Below are 18,740 nucleotides of genomic sequence, written 5' to 3'. Positions count from 1 at the left end.
TCCAGTGTTCCTGCCTGGGAAATCCCATGGCCAGAGGAGCCTGGTGCGCCGTAGTCCATGGGGTCTCAAGAGCTGGACATGACATAGCAACTGAAAGAACTCAGGAAGCCACCAATTAATATTGGGTAGATTTTTTAAAATGACATTGAAATGCAAGGCCATGGCTATTAAAAGCCCCTGAGCATTTGGGGTTCCAACAGGAGTGATGTGCCTCTCTGCCAGGCAACTCAGAGACAGGATGCCTCACAAAGGCGTTCGGTCTGTACCCTGGTTTCAGAGGGGAATTGAGTTCCACCCACCAAGTATTAACTAGCACCTTCCTCTTCTGTACCTAGCACTTTGCAAGCTACCAAGGAGGCTAGAGAAGCATCATCACGGACTTAGGGACTTAAAATTTTGTCACTGGATTTCGTCCACACCGTGTAAAGAACTCTGCATCATACTGCAGTGTTGTGATCCACACGGGACCCTCAGGCAGAAGCAGGGATGAGTGGCCGCTGATGAAAGCGTGTGGACAGAGCTCACCAAGGTACAGAGCTGTGGAAGGGTTTGTGGAAGGAAAAGAGCTCTGAGATGGCACAGAATGGTTGAAAACTCAACCCTAATTCTGTAACCTGGTCATGGGGCAGATTACACCATGTTGTCCCAGCTGCTCTTCCACTGGCTGCAGTTCATGGAGACAAGTGACAGCTGTTTCCCGGCTGCTGCTGCTCTATCGTCTTATCCGGCGTCTTAAAGCTGAAGTTAGCTTCCTTCTGTTAGTCAACGTGAATAGGCCTCAACCTCATACCTAGTTTTAAGGTCAGCTAAGTTTCATATAGGCTGTGTATGACCCATATGGCTGGCCTGAAAATAAGAATTTGACCTAATTCTGTCAAGATTTTGACTCAAGAAGTAGGAGGAAAGCTGGCTGTAAGCTGTGGGTGCAGGAACTTGCCCAGGGTGGCTGGGGGATAGGACTCGCTGGACTTTGTGCAAGACAACTACATGGAGAAGGCCATTTGGAGAGGATGGAGTGGACGTACGGGCAGAACAAAGCTCCAGATCAAGCTGAGAGTGGCCCTAGTTGTCGGAGAGAGAAAAGGCTGCAGTAAGAGAACTCACATCCTTTCATGAGGAATGTGCTTGCTTGGCAGATACCCCTGGAGTGGATTAGAATATAACCTTTTCACAAAGAACTACAGGGAAACAGGTGGAAATTAGTGCTCATCCTCAGATCTGCATGTGACAAATGGGTTTTACTTTCTGAAGTCCTTCTCATGCTTGTGAGCCTGCTGCTGTCTCTACCAAATAGCTGACTCATATTAAAATTGTTTTAAGAAAATAACTTAACAAACTGAAAAGCAAGGTATAAATATGAGACAGGGTAGACTGGCAAAGAGTGAGGCATTCTTTAACATAAGAAGTGGGGAGAGGAGAAGCCAGTATTTGTCTTCCATTTTGGGCCCCTTTCGGGACAGCAAGCATACCCTGAGGCCATAGTGTGAGCTCTCTTTCAATCTCTGACTCCTCATTTAAGGGGATGCACAGATTCAGTTCATATACACTAGTTAAAGTGGACACCTCCCAAAGCTTGTTAGCAGGCTGAAGTTCCCTCTCTCCAGGAAATTCACTTTGAGATTCCAATTTTCCTTTTTATGCAGTCAACTAATTGCATTAAGACACTAAATGTTGGCTATAAGAAGCCAGAGGGAGCTAAGTTGTGAACCATCAGACAGGAGAAGGAGAGGGCAAATTCAGGATTACCGCCCTTCAGAGGACACCAGAGAATGAGTGTTCAGGACCCGGCAAGAAATGCTAGAGGCACGTGGCAGTCTAAACAATCAATTTGGAAGAAGTCAAGTTCAATGCCAGTTCTGAAGTCAAATACACAGTGAGAGGGGAGTTTTGAAGATTTCTCTCACAGGTCAATCAAGGGCTTGTGTGTTTGATCACACAAAGTCCTCAGGCCTGAAGGAGACCACTGCCTCCAGACTCAGGGTCCCAGAAAGCCACTAGGGCCTGGGGAGGGAGCGCGGTGGTGGCCACAGGCCCCATGGAGCAGAAGGGGAAGTGTGCAGGAGTCGGGTGGGGGTTGGGGAGGAGCCAGCGTGCTTACAGGGACCCTGGGGCTCCTGAGAGCACCTGCTGGAAAAAATTAAGTTGGAAGGCTTAGGGGAGTAGTGTGGGAATATGTGAAGCATCCAGAACACCAACATGACAACTTTAGAGAAACTCAAACAATATGGAAACACTTGGAAAATGGTTTAATGATGTTTTACAACAGAAATGAACTGTACAGTTACAGTAAGTTTAATATATATAAAAAATTACAGCAGACAAATGCATCTACACAAAATCTACCATTTCTTCTGATTCACTGTCACCTACACAACCTTTCCCAAGCCTATAGAGCCCCTGCAGGCAGCCTCAGGAAGGGGATCCTATAAAGGGCACTTTTAAAGAGACAGCACCGCTCATATTCCCCACCTCCTCCTCAGGCCTCAGGAGGTACCAGCTAATTCCCCCAAATGTGAAGTTGCTTGTGTTTCGGGTTTTCAAAACCAAGAAAAAGTGTTTCCCGAGGGCCCAGATAATGAGGTCCTGAACTCCAAGTTATCAGTTGATTCTTATGAAATATTCCTATCAGAGGGGAAATGGCTAACTAGGTATGCTGGGACAGTGAGGCTATACAATAGCCACCCAGACTGTAGTTATCTAAGCAGAAATGTAAAAGGACTCCCAATAAACTACTTATGAATTGTCACTGCCTCATTAAAGTTGCTGGACAATTTTGGAAAAAAATCATTTACACCACATCTTAAGTTTCCACAAAAGAGAACTCAAACTCACATTTTAAAGTTAAGTACATAAAACAAAACGTTTGGGGAGACCAAGGAGTCAATTTCCCCTTGTGTTCCTCCCTTGACAACAGTGGAAAAACACCCCTGAATCAATATTTAAAAAAAAAAGGCAAGAAAAGAGAAAGGTGGTAAAGTTAAGATATTTAAAGACAGAGAGAAAGAAAACAGCTTTAGAAAAACACGATCACTGTCTCTTTAAAACAAAATGGAATCCCAGTTGGGATTGGTAATCAGCAAATATTCAATCCAAATTGAACCCAGTGGAAGTTTATTACTGAATATTATGTACACTCAGAACTTTTTTGTTTTCTTTTTTATTATGAACACCTAGGCAGTGAAAACTGTTATGTTAATACATACAGAGACACACCCCAAACATACAAAAATACTATTATTCAAACTACTAAGAATAGGACAGCTATTTTCATGCTATGACTTTAAGAGCATTACACTGAAACAAGAAATGACTTTTTTTTTTTAATATCCCAGAAATATACCAAAATATACATCTAAGCTTTGGAATTACTGAGGTTAGACTAATGCAAGTGCTGGGTAATCGTACTTAATACACAAGTCTAAGGTTCTGCAGGAAAGAAATTATCTTTGGTATCTGCATCAGGCTAATATTATTAACATTTGGATTTTGCTTTGGGATAGAGCTTGTATGACCCTAAAACCAAATCCCCCCCCCTTCCCCAATCAACTGAGATTAAAAAGATCCATGTAAAAAGTTCCTTCATTTGCAACCCCCCACCCCCCAAGTTAAAAAGTCACAGGCATCTACCTAGCACAAAAGGTTGTGAAATACACTGCATAGTCGCACAGTGGTGCTGCAAAAGGAAACAAGTTACAATGAGGAGAAATGGAAAGCTCGATAATCGTTACGCATGTTTTCTCACAAACAGGACAGCCACTTCCAAGCAGTTCCAGTAAAGGAAAGAGAGAAAAGGCTCAGAAGGGCAACTTGGCGTGTGTTCACCTGCCAGCACCGCCCCAGAGGTTAAAGCACCCAGCAGAGCAGCCAATCCTGCGCCAGTGTCTTCAATCTCCCCCACTCTGTGGAGTCCACGGGTGCCATCCCGTCCCTCTGCTAAAGCCCTGGGGTGACCACAGCTGCTGGAGGGTGGGTCGCCGCGGTGACTGGAGGTGTGCTATCATGGCCATGGGCTTCCGTCCACTGTTTTGGACAATCTGAAATGCCAGTTTATTCCATGGCATGTTCACAAGCTGGCAAGAGTCAAGGCTACTGAGCATCTGCCTCTGCAAACCCGGAACGTGGAAAACAGACCCCCTGCCCTTCCAACACTGTCAGAGGCCCCACCTCCCCACCCCGGCCCCCTCCTCTTAATGCCAGGACGCCACAGACTGGATTGATGCTGAAGACTTCCCTTTTCTTTGGTTTTTTTGTTTGTTTTGAGTTTATACAATCATTAAAAAATCTTTGGTTTTGGCTGGAAATTTTAAAAATGAAGCAAAACAACACAAAGAAACCACCCTCCCCTGGCTTATAGCAGCAGTAGTAAGACCTGGCAAAGCTTTTTTTTCCAACATTGGGGGTGGGAATTGAAGGTTGGGAACTACATTCAAAGAAAAGGTGAAGGGCTGGAGATGCAGCTTCTAGACAGCCCAGTGGATATAAGATTGTCAAATAATAATAATATTAATAATAATAAAAACTTAAATATTTGGATTTTTTTTTGGTCATGTCAAAGGAAAAAAGTGAAATGTATATGCAGCAGTCAGGTTAAAGGAGCCTTTGGTGTGTTTTCCCTTCCACCCAAAGTCCTGAAAATAAGCAGAACCCTGAGGCCTCATAGGGGAAGGGGATGACCTCTCCCTACCAGGGAGAAGGCAAGTACAGGAGGTGATGTGTGGCCAGCAGTCAGAGATGTGGTGCAGGCTGGGGGTGTGGGGAGGGCTGGCCAGCCCATAAGGGCAGGGTGGCGGGGAACAGATGTTAAAGAGTCCTGTGAAGACCCCTTGCAACAAAAAGAAAGAGGAGATTGCAATTTGCCCTCAGCTTGCAGTAGCTTTTAAAGCAGCAACATTCAGAGGCTTTGGGAAGTCCCACCCTAGGCTACAGGTCCCATGATGCTATAGGCCAGAGTTCAACATTACTCAGAAGAGGGAGGGCAGACTTGGCAACTCTGTAGGGGTTAGAGAAAGTTAAAGCATGTTACTCAGTCACGAGTTAGAAATGAGGTATACAATAGCTCGTGGATTTGTGGTGGGCGGAAACCCCCCACACTTACTCACCTCCTTTCTGCTATCACCACAGCTGCAGGGACTGAACTATGGTCTAATGTAGGGGAGGGCATTTCCTTGGAATGAAACCTCCTGTGGACTGAGCAATGCACACAGGCCCCCTCAAGCAAAGGTAAGAAGCTGGAAGAAGTCAGTCTCTCCCTTTTACCTGCACTCAGGGGAGACATACTATTTAACGCTGTCAAAAGCCAATGTTATAACCACGTCTTAGGCTCTCTCCTTCCCCCACTCTGAACAGTTTGCAGTTTTAAACACAACCAGGCTGGTCCACTCTACTCTCAGAAAGTCTATGCCTTACGGAGAACTGTGTAGGCTCAGAACCAAAGATATGGCACCTCCAGCTGCCTACAACCACAGCCTTTCCTAACAGGACTGTCATTCTGCTTCTGAAAGTGCTTTCCCTTCCTGTGCTACTGTTCAGACTTAGAGACCCCGTAGGACCAGGTAGAACCACAGAGTCTTCTCTCCCCTTGGCTCTGCCCTTGTCCATTTGAAGGAGATCCCCATTTTAAAGAAGTATTTGAATGTCTCGTTCTGGAAACCACACTGTGCCCAACTGTCTGCCTGCAGGCTTCTTATATCACGTGAGAGAGCTCAGCGTCCCTGCCAGGTCATGAAAGAGCCTTAAGCTGCTTCTGTGAGGTTGTGGCTGGCTCAAAACAATGATGAGCAAACCAACCAACCAACCTCGGGGGAACTTTGCATCAGACTTCAATGCTTTGCTTGCTTTTTTATAGTAAATTAGTTTTGGGGTCTGAACTTTCTGACAGTGTCCTGGGTGTGAACTAGAAGGTGACCCTGGGTGGCACGGTCCTGCGCAGAATGGGCTGATTCAGGGTCAGAAAGAATCATTAAGGGACCGGCCCTGCCCTGCCCACCCTTGGAGCTTTGCTTCCGCGACAGTGGCGGTCCGTCATGTATGGTCTGTCTTCCCACAACTGTTTTCAGCGCTGTTATCTTTAATAGTCCTGTTACCTGCTTCCTGACCTATCTAGTACTTTGAAAAGTCACATAATATTAATATCACTTTTATATAATGCCAGAATAGGATTACTGGTAAAGCTGTCATGAAGTTCTGCAACCTGATCATTTTTTGATAGAATATCTAGAACAATAAATTTCTTTTCCCTCTCCCATTTTCTGTGTCTTATCAACAGTAAACCAAAACAATGAATTACTCAAGTCTTCAGAGCCCATACGTAGAAACATTCTGTAACAATACAGCTCTACGGAAGAATAAAAGAAGGGTCTTCTTTTTGGGTCTTCATGTAATCTTGCTCTTAAAAATGCTTATCCTTTACAAGTGACAGAACAACTAAACAGCATCTGAACTCACACTGGTTGTGCTTGTTCTCACTGTAAGTGTTGGATAAAGGGAAATAAAAGAATCCTACTCCCATCTTTTGCCACACTCCCTCTAAATTTCCCAGCAATGGCAAGAATATCACTGCCACAGTGAGCAACTCTATGCATTTTTACAGAACCAGCAGAGTGAAACTAAGTTAATCTCTTTTCCAAAGCTAGGATGACCAACAAGACTTCCTTCAAAAAGTGGAGATTATATAGGCAGAAGAAGAGAGGGGAGAGGAAAAGTAAAGAGACAAATGTAAAGCTTTTTCCACATTTCAGCTGTTTGTTCTTACTTCTGCTGCTTGTGTGGAAAACATAAGAATAAACAATGCAGTGTCTTTGGTATCCAAACGGAACCCCACTTAGATTCTCTGAGAAGGGTCACCTATTGAAAAATAGCCTTTCTGGACACAGAGTCTACATCTGAACTTGGGAAGCCAAGAAAGTCTGTCCCATAGTCTGGCCAGAAAGGGCTCCTAACTGTTTCTAAACCAGCATCATTTCTCATTCAAGACAGCCCACCAAGAACAATACTTTCGTCAGTCTCACTAACCAGTCTCTAAAGGTCACACCATCACACGTGTGGGGTGAGCTGGTTGGCTTTCAACTTCTTGATCTGGTTTTCTTCTGTTTGCATTTTTGGTCAAGACAGAATTAGCCTTGATGTGAGAAAAGGAAGTGAGGTTTCAAACTGCTGTGCTACTGCACAACATTCAATAACGTGACAGAGGATGACCAAAAAATGTTTTAATTTCCTAAGATTAAGATGCATCAATCACTTATTTCTCTTTTCCTCTCCAAATTAAAGGGTGCTTGTCTAATTCTGTCTCTATTTCTCAACTATATACTCCAACATTCACACATTAATCCTTCTCTTAAGCTCTTGCTACATGAGAGGTAATGAATCATCGGAAGAGCCTGGCAGGGTCTGGGGGGCCCAGGCGGCCATAGGAAGGGATGTAAATGCCTTGAGGACCCTGAACTGGATAACAAATGTGTAACCTGCATGCCACCACACACTGCGCTGCAGCCCAGACCTTAGAGAGGCCAAAAAACCCCAAACCCAAACACAGGGATGATCAAGTTTCCTTTGGCAAGACAGAGATAAGGAAACACACACACACACACACACACACACACACACACACACACACGCAATGCAATGTTTTCCTTCTAACATAATCATCTTCTTCTCTTCCCCCCACCCCTCCCTAACCCTATAAACTGTAACCTATAAACAGGATGCCAAATACATATAGCATCAGTCATGTTTATCAATCATAATAAACATTAGTTCAACTAAATGCTACAGCTAGAATTATTTCCACTATTTATAAAGTTCTTCCTTTTTATTTATTTGGTTTTTAGTTTAAACCAGCTCTGTAACAATGCTAAGCTATGCTGAGGTATTTTATGAAGGTGCCAGAAGCTAGCTGTTACCCACAAGCATTATCCTCACGGATTAAGGTATCACCATTCAAAGTGAAAAGGAAGAGAGGAAAGGAGATCCAGATAACAGAATAACATAAAATCCACTAATGTTTACTACTTTAAGCAAAGGCTAAGGGTAGAAGAGCCTACACATGGAAATGCTTCATGAATAAGGATACTCAGAAGAAAGCAACTTCATAAATCATATGGAAATCTGGGTATAAACTGGAAAACTGAGAAAAGACATATTCCCTGCCCTCTGGCTGGATCCTTTCAAATATCTTACTGAAAATTTCAGGGGTGTCCCATTTAATTTCTTTAGATTAAGAAAAGAATATGGTAGAACAGGATTAGTATCAGTCTTTAATGATGAAAGCAATTTATTTATTCTATTTTTGTCCAAGTTCACACTTGTACTGCGTGCATAGATGGCCAGGGCTGTGATTAAACTAAATGCTTTTCACACACACATACAAAGAGGAACTCACAATGGTTATGATTAAACGAATTCATAAATTCTTGCCCATCTGAGTCAGCTCCCTGTCCATTCTCTCTAGTTTCTTCCTATTGTAATGATTTCACTTTTCTCTTGGTAAACAGTTTTGTGAGGGTGATATGGTTTGGGAACAACTTTAGACTATGAACTACAAAGAGTTTGTTTTATAAGCCAAGTGTTTATTATATACTAATTGCAATGTTTACTATTAGGATCTACAACTTTAAAAAATCTACATTAATTTCCTGTATTTGCAAACGTATCCAGCTTTCCCAGCAATTTAAATAGAAAATTTAACGTTAAAGATTGGGCTGAATTTAAATATTGTGTCAAGCAAGTATCTGTGCTTCTGCATGATATATAGACACGGTTTTCTCCCACCTTCTCTCCCACCAAATAAATGAGGGATAATAGAGCAAAATAACACAAGAAAGAGGTAAAACTGTGCTTTTCTTCCCAACGATGGATGGACTGTGTAGAATAAATTGGCAAGATAATCTCACTAAAAATCTTTTAATTAATCTTATTTTCCCTTAAAAAAATGCTAATTTCTAATAATGCTACCATGAAGTACAAATCAGCATGGCTCTAAACAAAATGAAAGTTGGATGCCTTTGGTTCCATTTCTCTAGTAATAAGTTGAGCCAACTGGGATGGTATTGATCTTTCTTAACAAATAAATAAAAGAAAGTGTGTTTTATATCGTCATGAATGGATAGGAACATTTTTTTTTTAAATTCTAGACGACTGCCTATATAACTTCAGGAACATTTAAACTGACATAGCACTCAACATATTTCTTAACTCAAGAACAATAATATTGTTCTTCTGAGAAGCCCTTTTCTAGGTCTTTCTCATCTGTCCTTTAGATTTATACAGGGTACAAATAAAGTTTATAACCAAACTGCCTTGCCTGTGATAAGCAGGATTCAAACAATTACATTCATCACTCCCCAGGCAGGGCCCATTACCATGGGCAAATATAGTATGACTATAAATGCATTTTGAATTAGTCTTTGGCTTAATATGTGTTAACCAAATTCAGGGATAAAATAAAATCTGGATAAAGATTAAGGGGAAAACAAAGAAGGACCACAACGAACTGTGATGACCTACCTGGTCTTTTCTCTTAGAAGCGCAGAAACTCTACCAAGTATTTCTTTTTGGCCAAATGGACCCCTTAATTTCCAGACTCTCCCATATAAGGTGGCTAAAAGTTAAGTCTGAGTATCTTAGCTTAGGAGATTCAAAGCATTTCTTGAGATGATAAAAAAGATGATACAAAGTAAAAAAGGACTAAAGGCTGAGTCATGAAGCAATATGGTCAGTAGACGATCTAGGGATGATGATGGGGATTCAATTTTAAGTTAAACACCCATCAACAAGCTGTTTTAGTGTTTTGTGTATGCATTTCACAACTTGTTTCTTAAATAAGCGAATAAAAGAAAAATTCTAAGAGTTACCTTTGTCTAAAGGATATATTTTTTCTTTCGAACACAGGTTTTTATGCTGGTTTAAAGTTTATCCTCACAAAGTGATCCACACTCATACCCACACAAAGGCAGAATCCCTTTGTCCCAAACTGATTAGAGACTACAGGCAGGGCAGGGAATAGAAGACCACTGTACTGACATTTAAAGCTTAGTATTTTTTTTTTAAATATGAAAGTCTATTGGTGATCTTCTTTAGGAGAGGGAGTATTTTTGAGCCACATAGGGAAACAAACAAACACGACCTTTCCTTGCTTCTCCTCTTAATCCACTGGGCTTGAGTCCCTTGGGACTCAACACTTCCTTTGGTAGCGATTTGGGAAATGAATGCTATAACCTCTAACCCAGTCTGGTGGGTATCAGCATCTTCCTCCCTGAATCCTTCCTCCTAACCTACCATTCCCAAGGGAGGGACCCATCCCTATGGGCAGCTACAGTATAACTGACAGCCCTAAAATCATCTGCACAGACTAAAATTAGAGATGTCAAATAAGGATAAAAGGTTAAATTCAACTACATCAGAGAAACAGAGAGATGAAGAGGAGAAAAATTAGTAACTGACACTGCCATTCTATTTACACACCAAACTAAACAAACTACTTAAAAACTCAAGTTAACGTCTGCCCAGAGGATATTACAATTTACCAACATAAAAGATTAAAACAAGCAGCAACTTTTATATAAAATTAATAAAGACAAATGAAAAAAAGAAATTGTCAGTAGCATCTATCTCCTCAATGTGTCTGAACTGCACGATATAAACTAGTCCATTAGTACAGCAGCTTGCTAAAAATTGACTTTGGTTCAAGCTTAGTTAAAAAAAAAACATTAAAAAAACATACCACACATAAAAACGGTGGATGGACATTTGTTATCGTTTCCCTGCTTGCAGTTCACTGATTTTAGAGGGATTTTAGGAAGGTGAAGGGTACTTTGTGAAATAAAATGGGAAGACAAAAGAAACAGGAGAAAAATTAACAAGGGAACTAAAACGTTTCTGGCCTTTTAATATTAATATGCCTGTCTCCAACTTGAATGATCATAAACAAAAACACACTGTGTCTGTATCACTGCCTTTCCCAACACTGAGACAAATACACAGAATTCAAGCTCCCTCGTGGACACAAGCAGAGCAAGAAGAAGAAAAATCACCTGTAAGCTCTCTCTCAGCCCCAAGCTTGGAAGGGGGAAAAAGTGCAGTCATGGAACCACTGGAGATGTACGCAAGCACCCACAGATGCCAGGTGGGAACCTTTAATTCCAATAAGAAGGGAGCTCAAATGAGCTGCATTGCAGCAATCCAGTCTTTGGGAATTTTTTTGGATACAGATACTATAATAACAGAACACTGACAAAAAGGGAAATCTAATCTCTAGGTTACCCTTCCTGGAGAAGGGAAACCTTCATTCCTATTCATCTTCCATAAACATTTCCTTTTCATGGGCTCACTGACATCGTCTAGAAATACCGGGAAAACAATTACAGAAGCTAATTGCTTTCTACAATGAATAAAGAGATGTGTATTGCCATTTAGACCTACCTAGCAGGAGCATCACTAACAAACCAAGGAGACACGTGAGGTGTGTACAAAGTTCCTGTTCAAAGTCTTTCAAAGGGTCTACATATCCCGTATCTCGCTAATTAGTGCCTTCTCCAGTCAGAGAACCAAGGAGAGTATCAGGGCTAGAGGAACTGATAAGCCATCTACTGAAAAGGAAGTCTGTGGCTAGAGGAAAACGTGGTAACCTCACACTCTTCTCATCACACCTCTCTGGGTGATCCATAACCAATGAAAAACAGTCTAGTAGAGCTCCTTCGATAAATAAAAGAATGGAAAAGCTTCCCAGTTTCAGTAAGTCATTTTGTTCTTTGCCAAGTAAGTTAAAGGAAGTTTGGATGAAAAACTTCCACAAAGTGGAACAAACACACACACACACCAACAGTAGGAGCATTTCAGGAGACAAGAAATCAGGAGAACCACCAAGTCAGGTGTCTGCAGTAGTCTTTGCTCTTTGGAACCAAATCCTGCCCTGCAACATGTACAGCCATTTCCATTGAAAGTAGCAGAAAGCAGCACTGTTGCACCACAGGATCTGGGCCTCAGGTCAATGATTTGGGGTGAGTGAGAGCTACAGTTCAGCAGGAATTCCTTCCTACACAAAAGTGCTCCAAAGGCACCACCTGATGGGGGGGAGGGGGCGTGTGTGGAGTGGGAGTGTTTGCACACACTGCCTTCAGCTTCTGCACCAAGCCTCTTGCATAAGTGGCAAAAGAAAATAATTTTCTAGCACCTCTGTAAGAGTCATCAAGGATAAGGAAACCGGCAAGAACATTCCCCGCAGTTAAGAGCGTAAGTTCCCCCTCACCCTAAAGCCCTCCCACCCCACAGTGTGGGAGCTCACTGAAACAGGATCCAGGAGCGAGAGATAAACATGTCCAAACTATATATATATATATATATATATATATAAAACAATAACAACAATAACAATAGAGATACAGTAATACAGGCCTGCCTAAATTGTACCAGTTAAGAAAGGAACCCCCAACACAATTGATATGATTATAAACACCTTGTTATGACTTAATGGCCTGTACAACAGACCGATAAAATGATTTTTTTAAAAGAAAAAGAAATTTAGACAAACAAGAAATCCCCTTCCTATGTCGGAATTGGTAACCCACCTTAACTCGTCATCATGACTGCTGGAAATGATAAGTAGTCCTTTCACTTATTTTTTTGTTTTTGATTTTTTGTTTCTGCCTTTTTTTTTTTTTTTTTAATTTTTGGTTAGAAAGTTCTCCAATCCATGAAGCAATCCTGAAAAGACAGTGTTTTATTAAAAAATTAGGCAATTTTGCTGTCCCATCTCCATCTTTTTTTTCCGCCGTGTGTTCTTTCTCTTCTCTCCCTCCTCTCCCTTGCCCTTGCAACATGGCAACAGGAAGTCCACCACGTGTTTCAGTCTCTGCCAGCAGCGCCGCTCGGCCCAGCTCACTGTGCCTTGGAGGCGGTGGTGGTGGTGGAGGCAGCCCCGCTGGCAGAGGCCACAGTGAGGAAAGAGTTCTGGATAGGCTCAGCTGAGGTGGAGGTGGCATGAAGGCTGGCTACAGGTCCAGAATTCCCTGCAGAGGTTGCAGCGGCAGAGACCAAGCTAACTGGATTGCTGGTGAGCAGAGAGAGGTTCTGAGGGGTCAGGAACAGAGGGGCAGTCACGATGTTGGGGGCTCCTCCTGCATTGGCAAATACCAGGTTCCCAGTTGCATCCAGTGACGTTATTGGAAGAGAGCCACCAGAAGCAAGAGCTACAGACAAACCCCGCAGAAAACAGGTAGGAAGGAGAATGTTAGTGTCTGCTTGGAGAAGACAAAGAACACATCAAATATCCTAAGTTTTCCTACAACCCTGATGAAAAAAGTTTATCCCTTAACTGAATTTTTTCCCCTTAATCACAGTGCTATAATTTACCAACCAAAGTTTATTTATAATTTTAAAAGAGCCTAGAGGACTGAAAACTCTAATGAGCATGAATAGGATAGGGGAGAAGAGAATCAAGAGTTATATCTCTGTCCTGAAATCTCAACTTATTTCATCTACCCAGAAATATTTGTTAAATACAATAATTTTGACTTAATGAAAAAGTAACTCCATTCAAAAGACTATCGTTTTCTGTATCTGAAAACCCCCAACAATCCCCTCACCCATATAATCACACCCTTACATGTATATTTGAGGGTTTTTCCTAGTGGCATTAAAAATTTGTTTCTTACGTAATTAAAAAAAGCAAGAGGAACTGAGGGAATGTCCCTGACTTTGGACACGATCACACAATGAGTACAGAACAGTGAGTCCTGCTGCAGCTTGACATTCTCTGAGACTCTAGGCTTAGAGGCACAGTCCAGTTCTAGATCTTCCCATACAGTACCTCTCTGGTACTCAGCTGTGTCTTTTTAGCATGACCACAGACCAGAGACACATTGTAATGCAAGAGAAAAAGTGATTTATCACAAATCTTACTCCAAAAAGAAATCATTTTATAATAAAAGCTTTATAGATCTAACCAGGAAGCAATTTCACATATGATTTAGTCAATGAGAAAGTCAATATAATGTAAGGTAATCTAGGTGACATTTTGGATTTGTTTGGAACTGCCTACAGTATACTGTAGAGATATCATCCATGAAACACTAATCCTAAATGAAGTTTAGCAGTTTAAAAACTGTTTTTGGCTCTAAGAACTCTCATTTAAGCACGAATTATTTTAAGAAAAAATTCTGAGATTAGTATAATGATGCCTCCAAGTGTTTCCCGAGTCACATGACAGAAAGCATCTTCAAACATAAAGCTCAAATACTAAACAAAGCAGCCTCTTCAATATCTAGAATGAGTGGACTTAGATTCATTTCAGACTGGATAGCATGCTAAGGCCAAAAGGGACCCATCTGGGCTTGGGAAAGAGATGCTAAAATCCAAGAGAACCTAAGCTCTATAATGGTGAGGATATATAGACAGCAGAACCTAACAAGAACTAAAAGTACCCCTGCAGGCTGCATGCGGTCCTCCGATGTTAATTTGTTACACAGCCTTCCAGTATACCACTCTTGAGGGCAGGGATGGGGACTGGGGAGTTTTACTTGGTCAAACTTGCCTGGGGATGGTTCTTGGATGACTATTTAGATAAATTTAGGAAGAAATATCTTCAAGCCTATATCGTAAGAAGATAAATATTAGCATAAGAGTTCTTTCTCTGGTGTTCTGGCCACACTGTGCAGCTGGCAGGATGTTAGTTCCCTGACCAGGGATGGAACCCGCGTCCCCTGTGGTGGAAGCGCAGTTTTATTTCCTGGGTTGCCAGGCAAGTACCATCCTGGTTTCTTAATACACCACACTAAGCATATTTCCTGTTCTTACAAACTGACACCTATATTTTTCTTACAAAGCTTTTTATAGGAACACATTCCTGGTCCTCAGGGTTGTCAGCATTATCAATTCAACTATCTCCTCACGTTACTTTCACCTCTAGCAAAGCAGACTTCCTTCACTTAAGAAAAAAAGAGAAAGCTGAAGTAGTGGAAAAAAAATCCTACTGACCTTGAATAGTTGCCAGTGTACTGTTGCTCATCAGAGCTGGGCTGAGAGCACCACCTAGGGTTCCCGGATTGAGGCTGAGTAAGGCACCTCTGAAAGACCAGAAGAACAGACACACCATTACAGCGTAGACACACGTGTCCATCTGACAACATACCCAAAGAGACAAGAGAAACGAAAGTACGGGTGGGAAGCACAGGGGAATGCGTGCCATTCTCTCTACACCCTTCACATGGCGCTTCCAAGTCACTGCTTCCCTTGATGCTCACTTACACAAAGCAAAGCACTGTTACGGTCCACAGAAAGTGTAAACCTTACAGTCATTTTGACTCTTTGAGTTACTTTGTCCTCTTTTTCCCAAAGCAAGAGAAAAAAATGACAGAGAACAGAATATATTTACAAACTCATTTTTTTTGATGATATTATAAAATTTGGAATCCTATTACTATATATCTCTTATTTATGTTTAAGAATTAGAAAGCAGACAGTTGAGAGAATAATGGAAAAAGTATAAGAATACCAGTCAGGAATTCTATGCTTTTTTCCTGGCCTCATCACTCAGGTATAATCAGTGGCCTGGTGTTCTGTATCTTCATTTAGAAATAAAAGTGTGATTCGTGCCCTTCCAGGGAGAAGGAAATGGCACCCCACTCCAGTGTTCCTGCAAGCCCGCTGGGCTGCCGTCTATGGGGTCGCACAGAGTTGCACGAGACTGACGCGACTTCGCAACAGCCGCAGCAGCAGCAGGGTGTTAAGAAACTAGTTCAACCACAATCAAAGTCTCTGTGCTACTACAGAGCAACCTATTTCAGAGAGATGATGGCTTTAAAGGTCCTCTGCTTTTGCATCTAAGATAGTGTTGAAAAGTAGTCCCTGTGAGTAACTCTAGGGATGCCCTCCGAGTTGTTTCTCAGATGTAAACAGGTAAGAAAGCACCTCACCCAGCTGCAAACTGTGAGGGCGCCATCAAGCCTGGGTTTAGGCCTGCAGCAGCAGCCATGGCAGCGAGACTGGCATTTGCTGGCAACTGGGCAGCTCCTTGGAGGGCGGCAGCTGCTGCTGTTTGCAGCCCTGACGCGGTCACCATCACCTGGCTGGCCCCAAGAGGAGAGGACAGAGGAGCGGAGGTGGTCTGCGTGGTGCTGGTCTCACTGGCGCTGGACGCCTCGGAGGTGGAGGCTGAGGCGGAAGGGGAGGGGCTCAGAGCGGGGGAGGTGACCGCCGAGGAGGCCGGAGGCGCCGTGGAGATCACGGTTGCAGTGTTGTTGGAGGTGGTATCTGTAGTGCCTGAAAGAGAATCACACCTGACAGTGACCTTCCGGAAAAGTTTTTGGAAGGATGGTTGCTTTATTCAGCCATACTCTAGAATCAACTGCATTTTCTACAATCCAGTAACATGTCCTTTTCTATTAAACGAGTTCAGTGTTTCTATGGAAATTAACCACAAAACCAAACGTTTTAAGAACCAAAGCGATGAATCCTACTTTAAGAGGCAAGAGTAATAAAGTAACCATGAAACAGAGAACATGGCTTTCCAATTCCAATTTCCTATTTAAAATAAAAAAATCACAGAAGCTCTAACTATAGAACACAACTGCTCTGGAGAAGATATGTATAAGTAAAAAAAAAAATCCACGCTTCTGAAAAGCATTTTCATTTAGAAATCTCCTTAGTCTCTTTAGAAAAAGCAAAACAAAGTAATGAAATCAAGAAAAAGATGCATATTTTTCTAAAATAAATATTAATAACATTCACAGAAGTAGTACAAAAATAACTAAAGGCATATGTCTAGAAGTATAAGAGACTTCAGAAATGATATAAGAACTAGACCAATCAAAATAAATATTTCAAACCCATAAACATATTAGAAAAAAGATCTATATAAAAACTTTCTCTGTGATAGAATCTGTCACTAAGCTGTAGAAGACTCTCTTCTCTATTAACAGCTGTATTAAAAATTCAGTCAGTTTTGTTCTTTTAAAACCTATGTTGAAGCCTTTTTCTGACCTATACTAAGAACACCTAGAATTCAACTCTGATCATTTTACTGTGAAGAAATGTTTCTTTCACATATCACAGAGCTAGGAGGAAATTAGACCCCATCTGTTTCAGTACTGACTCTACTGTCCCCATTTCCTATCATGCTACACGAAAGTGCTATGTAGTCTCTGAATGATTCAGGTAAACATACCTTTCTTACTGTTAACTGAAAAGGGAGGATTTACTTACTCGTCTTTCCGCCCTTCTCAAAAATATAAGATGATTCCCTCTTCACTCGTGCTGTCCGTAAGTACAAATTACATCTTTGTGGATATTATTAATCACAGTACCATCATTCAGTTCTAAACCTATCGAATCAGTTTATGTCGCTGGGCTATTGATGCTATTTGGCTCGTATGTTTGGCAGATTCATACACTTTTTCACTGTTTGACGCTTTTCTCCTGAGACGTGCACACTGTTCTATAAGAAGGTAAACGTCTTTTCTCATTTCTCTTCTGCTGCTAGTAAATTTCAATCTTTTCTTGAACAATTTCTCACCTTATCTAACTTGATTTCACTTATGGGCACTACTTTCTTTTCAAAGTTCTGAGATGAAATAGCCCACATCTTGAGGTCAAAAGCTTAAAGTGATGTTTACTTCACTCTTTCTTCACTCTCCACGGCCATTTTTAGACTACTCGGCATCACTTTCTTAAAATCCCACATGTATACAAAGAAAATCCCAATAATTTCATCAGTGAACCTAAGATAAGCTAAGATACAAGAGACAATGACTCCAGAAACCACTCAAAGTAGTTTTTTCTGGTTTTATCTTCCAACCACTTCTCAGGAGGCACAATGGTAAAAAAGGTGCCTGCCAAAGAGACACAATCCAAGAATGCCAATCTCCAATGAGACATATGGGACTCAGGTTTGATTCCTGGGTTGAGAAGATCCCCCGGAGGAGGAAACTGCAACCTACTCCAGTATTCTTGCTTGGGAAATTCCATGGACAAAGATGGGCTACAGTCCACAGGGTATCAAAGAGCCAGACAACCAAGCAGCTAACCACACACTCACGTGTCCTCCAGTCACATTCTAAGTGTCTTCAACACGAATGTCCCATGAGCACTAGAGTACCATAACTTAGTAAGATCTTCAAATTATTTCTCCCAGTCAGTAAATCACATTTTAATCAACATATATCTTTTATCTATATTTTTAGCAACTCAATTACTTGGGCAATTTTGATCAGGGAATTTATGTTTGCTGAGCTTCAATGTCCTCAACACTCTGCCGACTAAGGTCCGTCTAGTCAAGGCTATGGTTTTTCCTGTGGTCACGTATGGATGTGAGAGTTGGACTGTGAAGAAGGCTGAGTGCCGAAGAATTGATGCTTTTGAACTGTGGTGTTGGAGAAGACTCTTGAGAGTCCCTTGGACTGCAAGGAGATCCACCCAGTCCATTCTAAAGGAGATCAGCCCTGGGTATTCTTTGGAAGGAATGATGCTAAAGCTGAAACTCCAGTACTTTGGCCATCTCATGCGAAGAGTTGACTCATTGGAAAAGACTCTGATGCTGGGAGGGATTGGGGGCAGGAGGAGAAGGGGACGACCGAGGATGAGATGGCTGGATGGCATCACGGACTCGATGGACCTGAGTCTGAGTGAACTCCGGGAGTTGGTGATGGACAGGGAGGCCTGGTGTGCTGCAATTCATGGGGTCGCAAAGAGTCAGACATGACTGAGCGACTGAACTGAACTGAACTGAACTGAATGGCCTCAACAACAAAATA

The 18,740-nt window shown here is 41.9% G+C and overlaps 1 protein-coding gene across 10 annotated transcripts in view; it reads right to left on the bottom strand.

Annotated features, from left to right (window-relative positions):
• Positions 1–2,229: 2,229 nt before the first annotated feature.
• Positions 2,230–18,740, bottom strand: part of POU2F1 (POU class 2 homeobox 1) — a 206,520-nt gene continuing 190,009 nt past the window's right edge. For 8 of the 10 annotated variants that reach the window (XM_060403567.1, XM_060403574.1, XM_060403572.1 and 5 more), the window contains 3 exons: positions 15,906–16,251; positions 14,968–15,056; positions 2,230–13,181 (listed from right to left, as the gene is read on the bottom strand). In XM_060403567.1, coding sequence (XP_060259550.1) covers positions 12,871–13,181; positions 14,968–15,056; positions 15,906–16,251 — 746 coding nt within the window. In that variant the 3' untranslated portion in view covers positions 2,230–12,870. The remainder of the gene's footprint in view (positions 13,182–14,967; positions 15,057–15,905; positions 16,252–18,740) is intronic. The other 2 variants (XM_060403580.1, XM_042257366.2) reach the window with 1 other exon arrangement.

The sequence above is a fragment of the Ovis aries genome, chromosome 1 (assembly GCF_016772045.2).
Source record: "Ovis aries strain OAR_USU_Benz2616 breed Rambouillet chromosome 1, ARS-UI_Ramb_v3.0, whole genome shotgun sequence".
In the NCBI taxonomy this organism is placed as follows: domain Eukaryota; kingdom Metazoa; phylum Chordata; class Mammalia; order Artiodactyla; family Bovidae; genus Ovis; species Ovis aries.
This window is presented reverse-complemented; position numbering and strand designations above follow the sequence as displayed.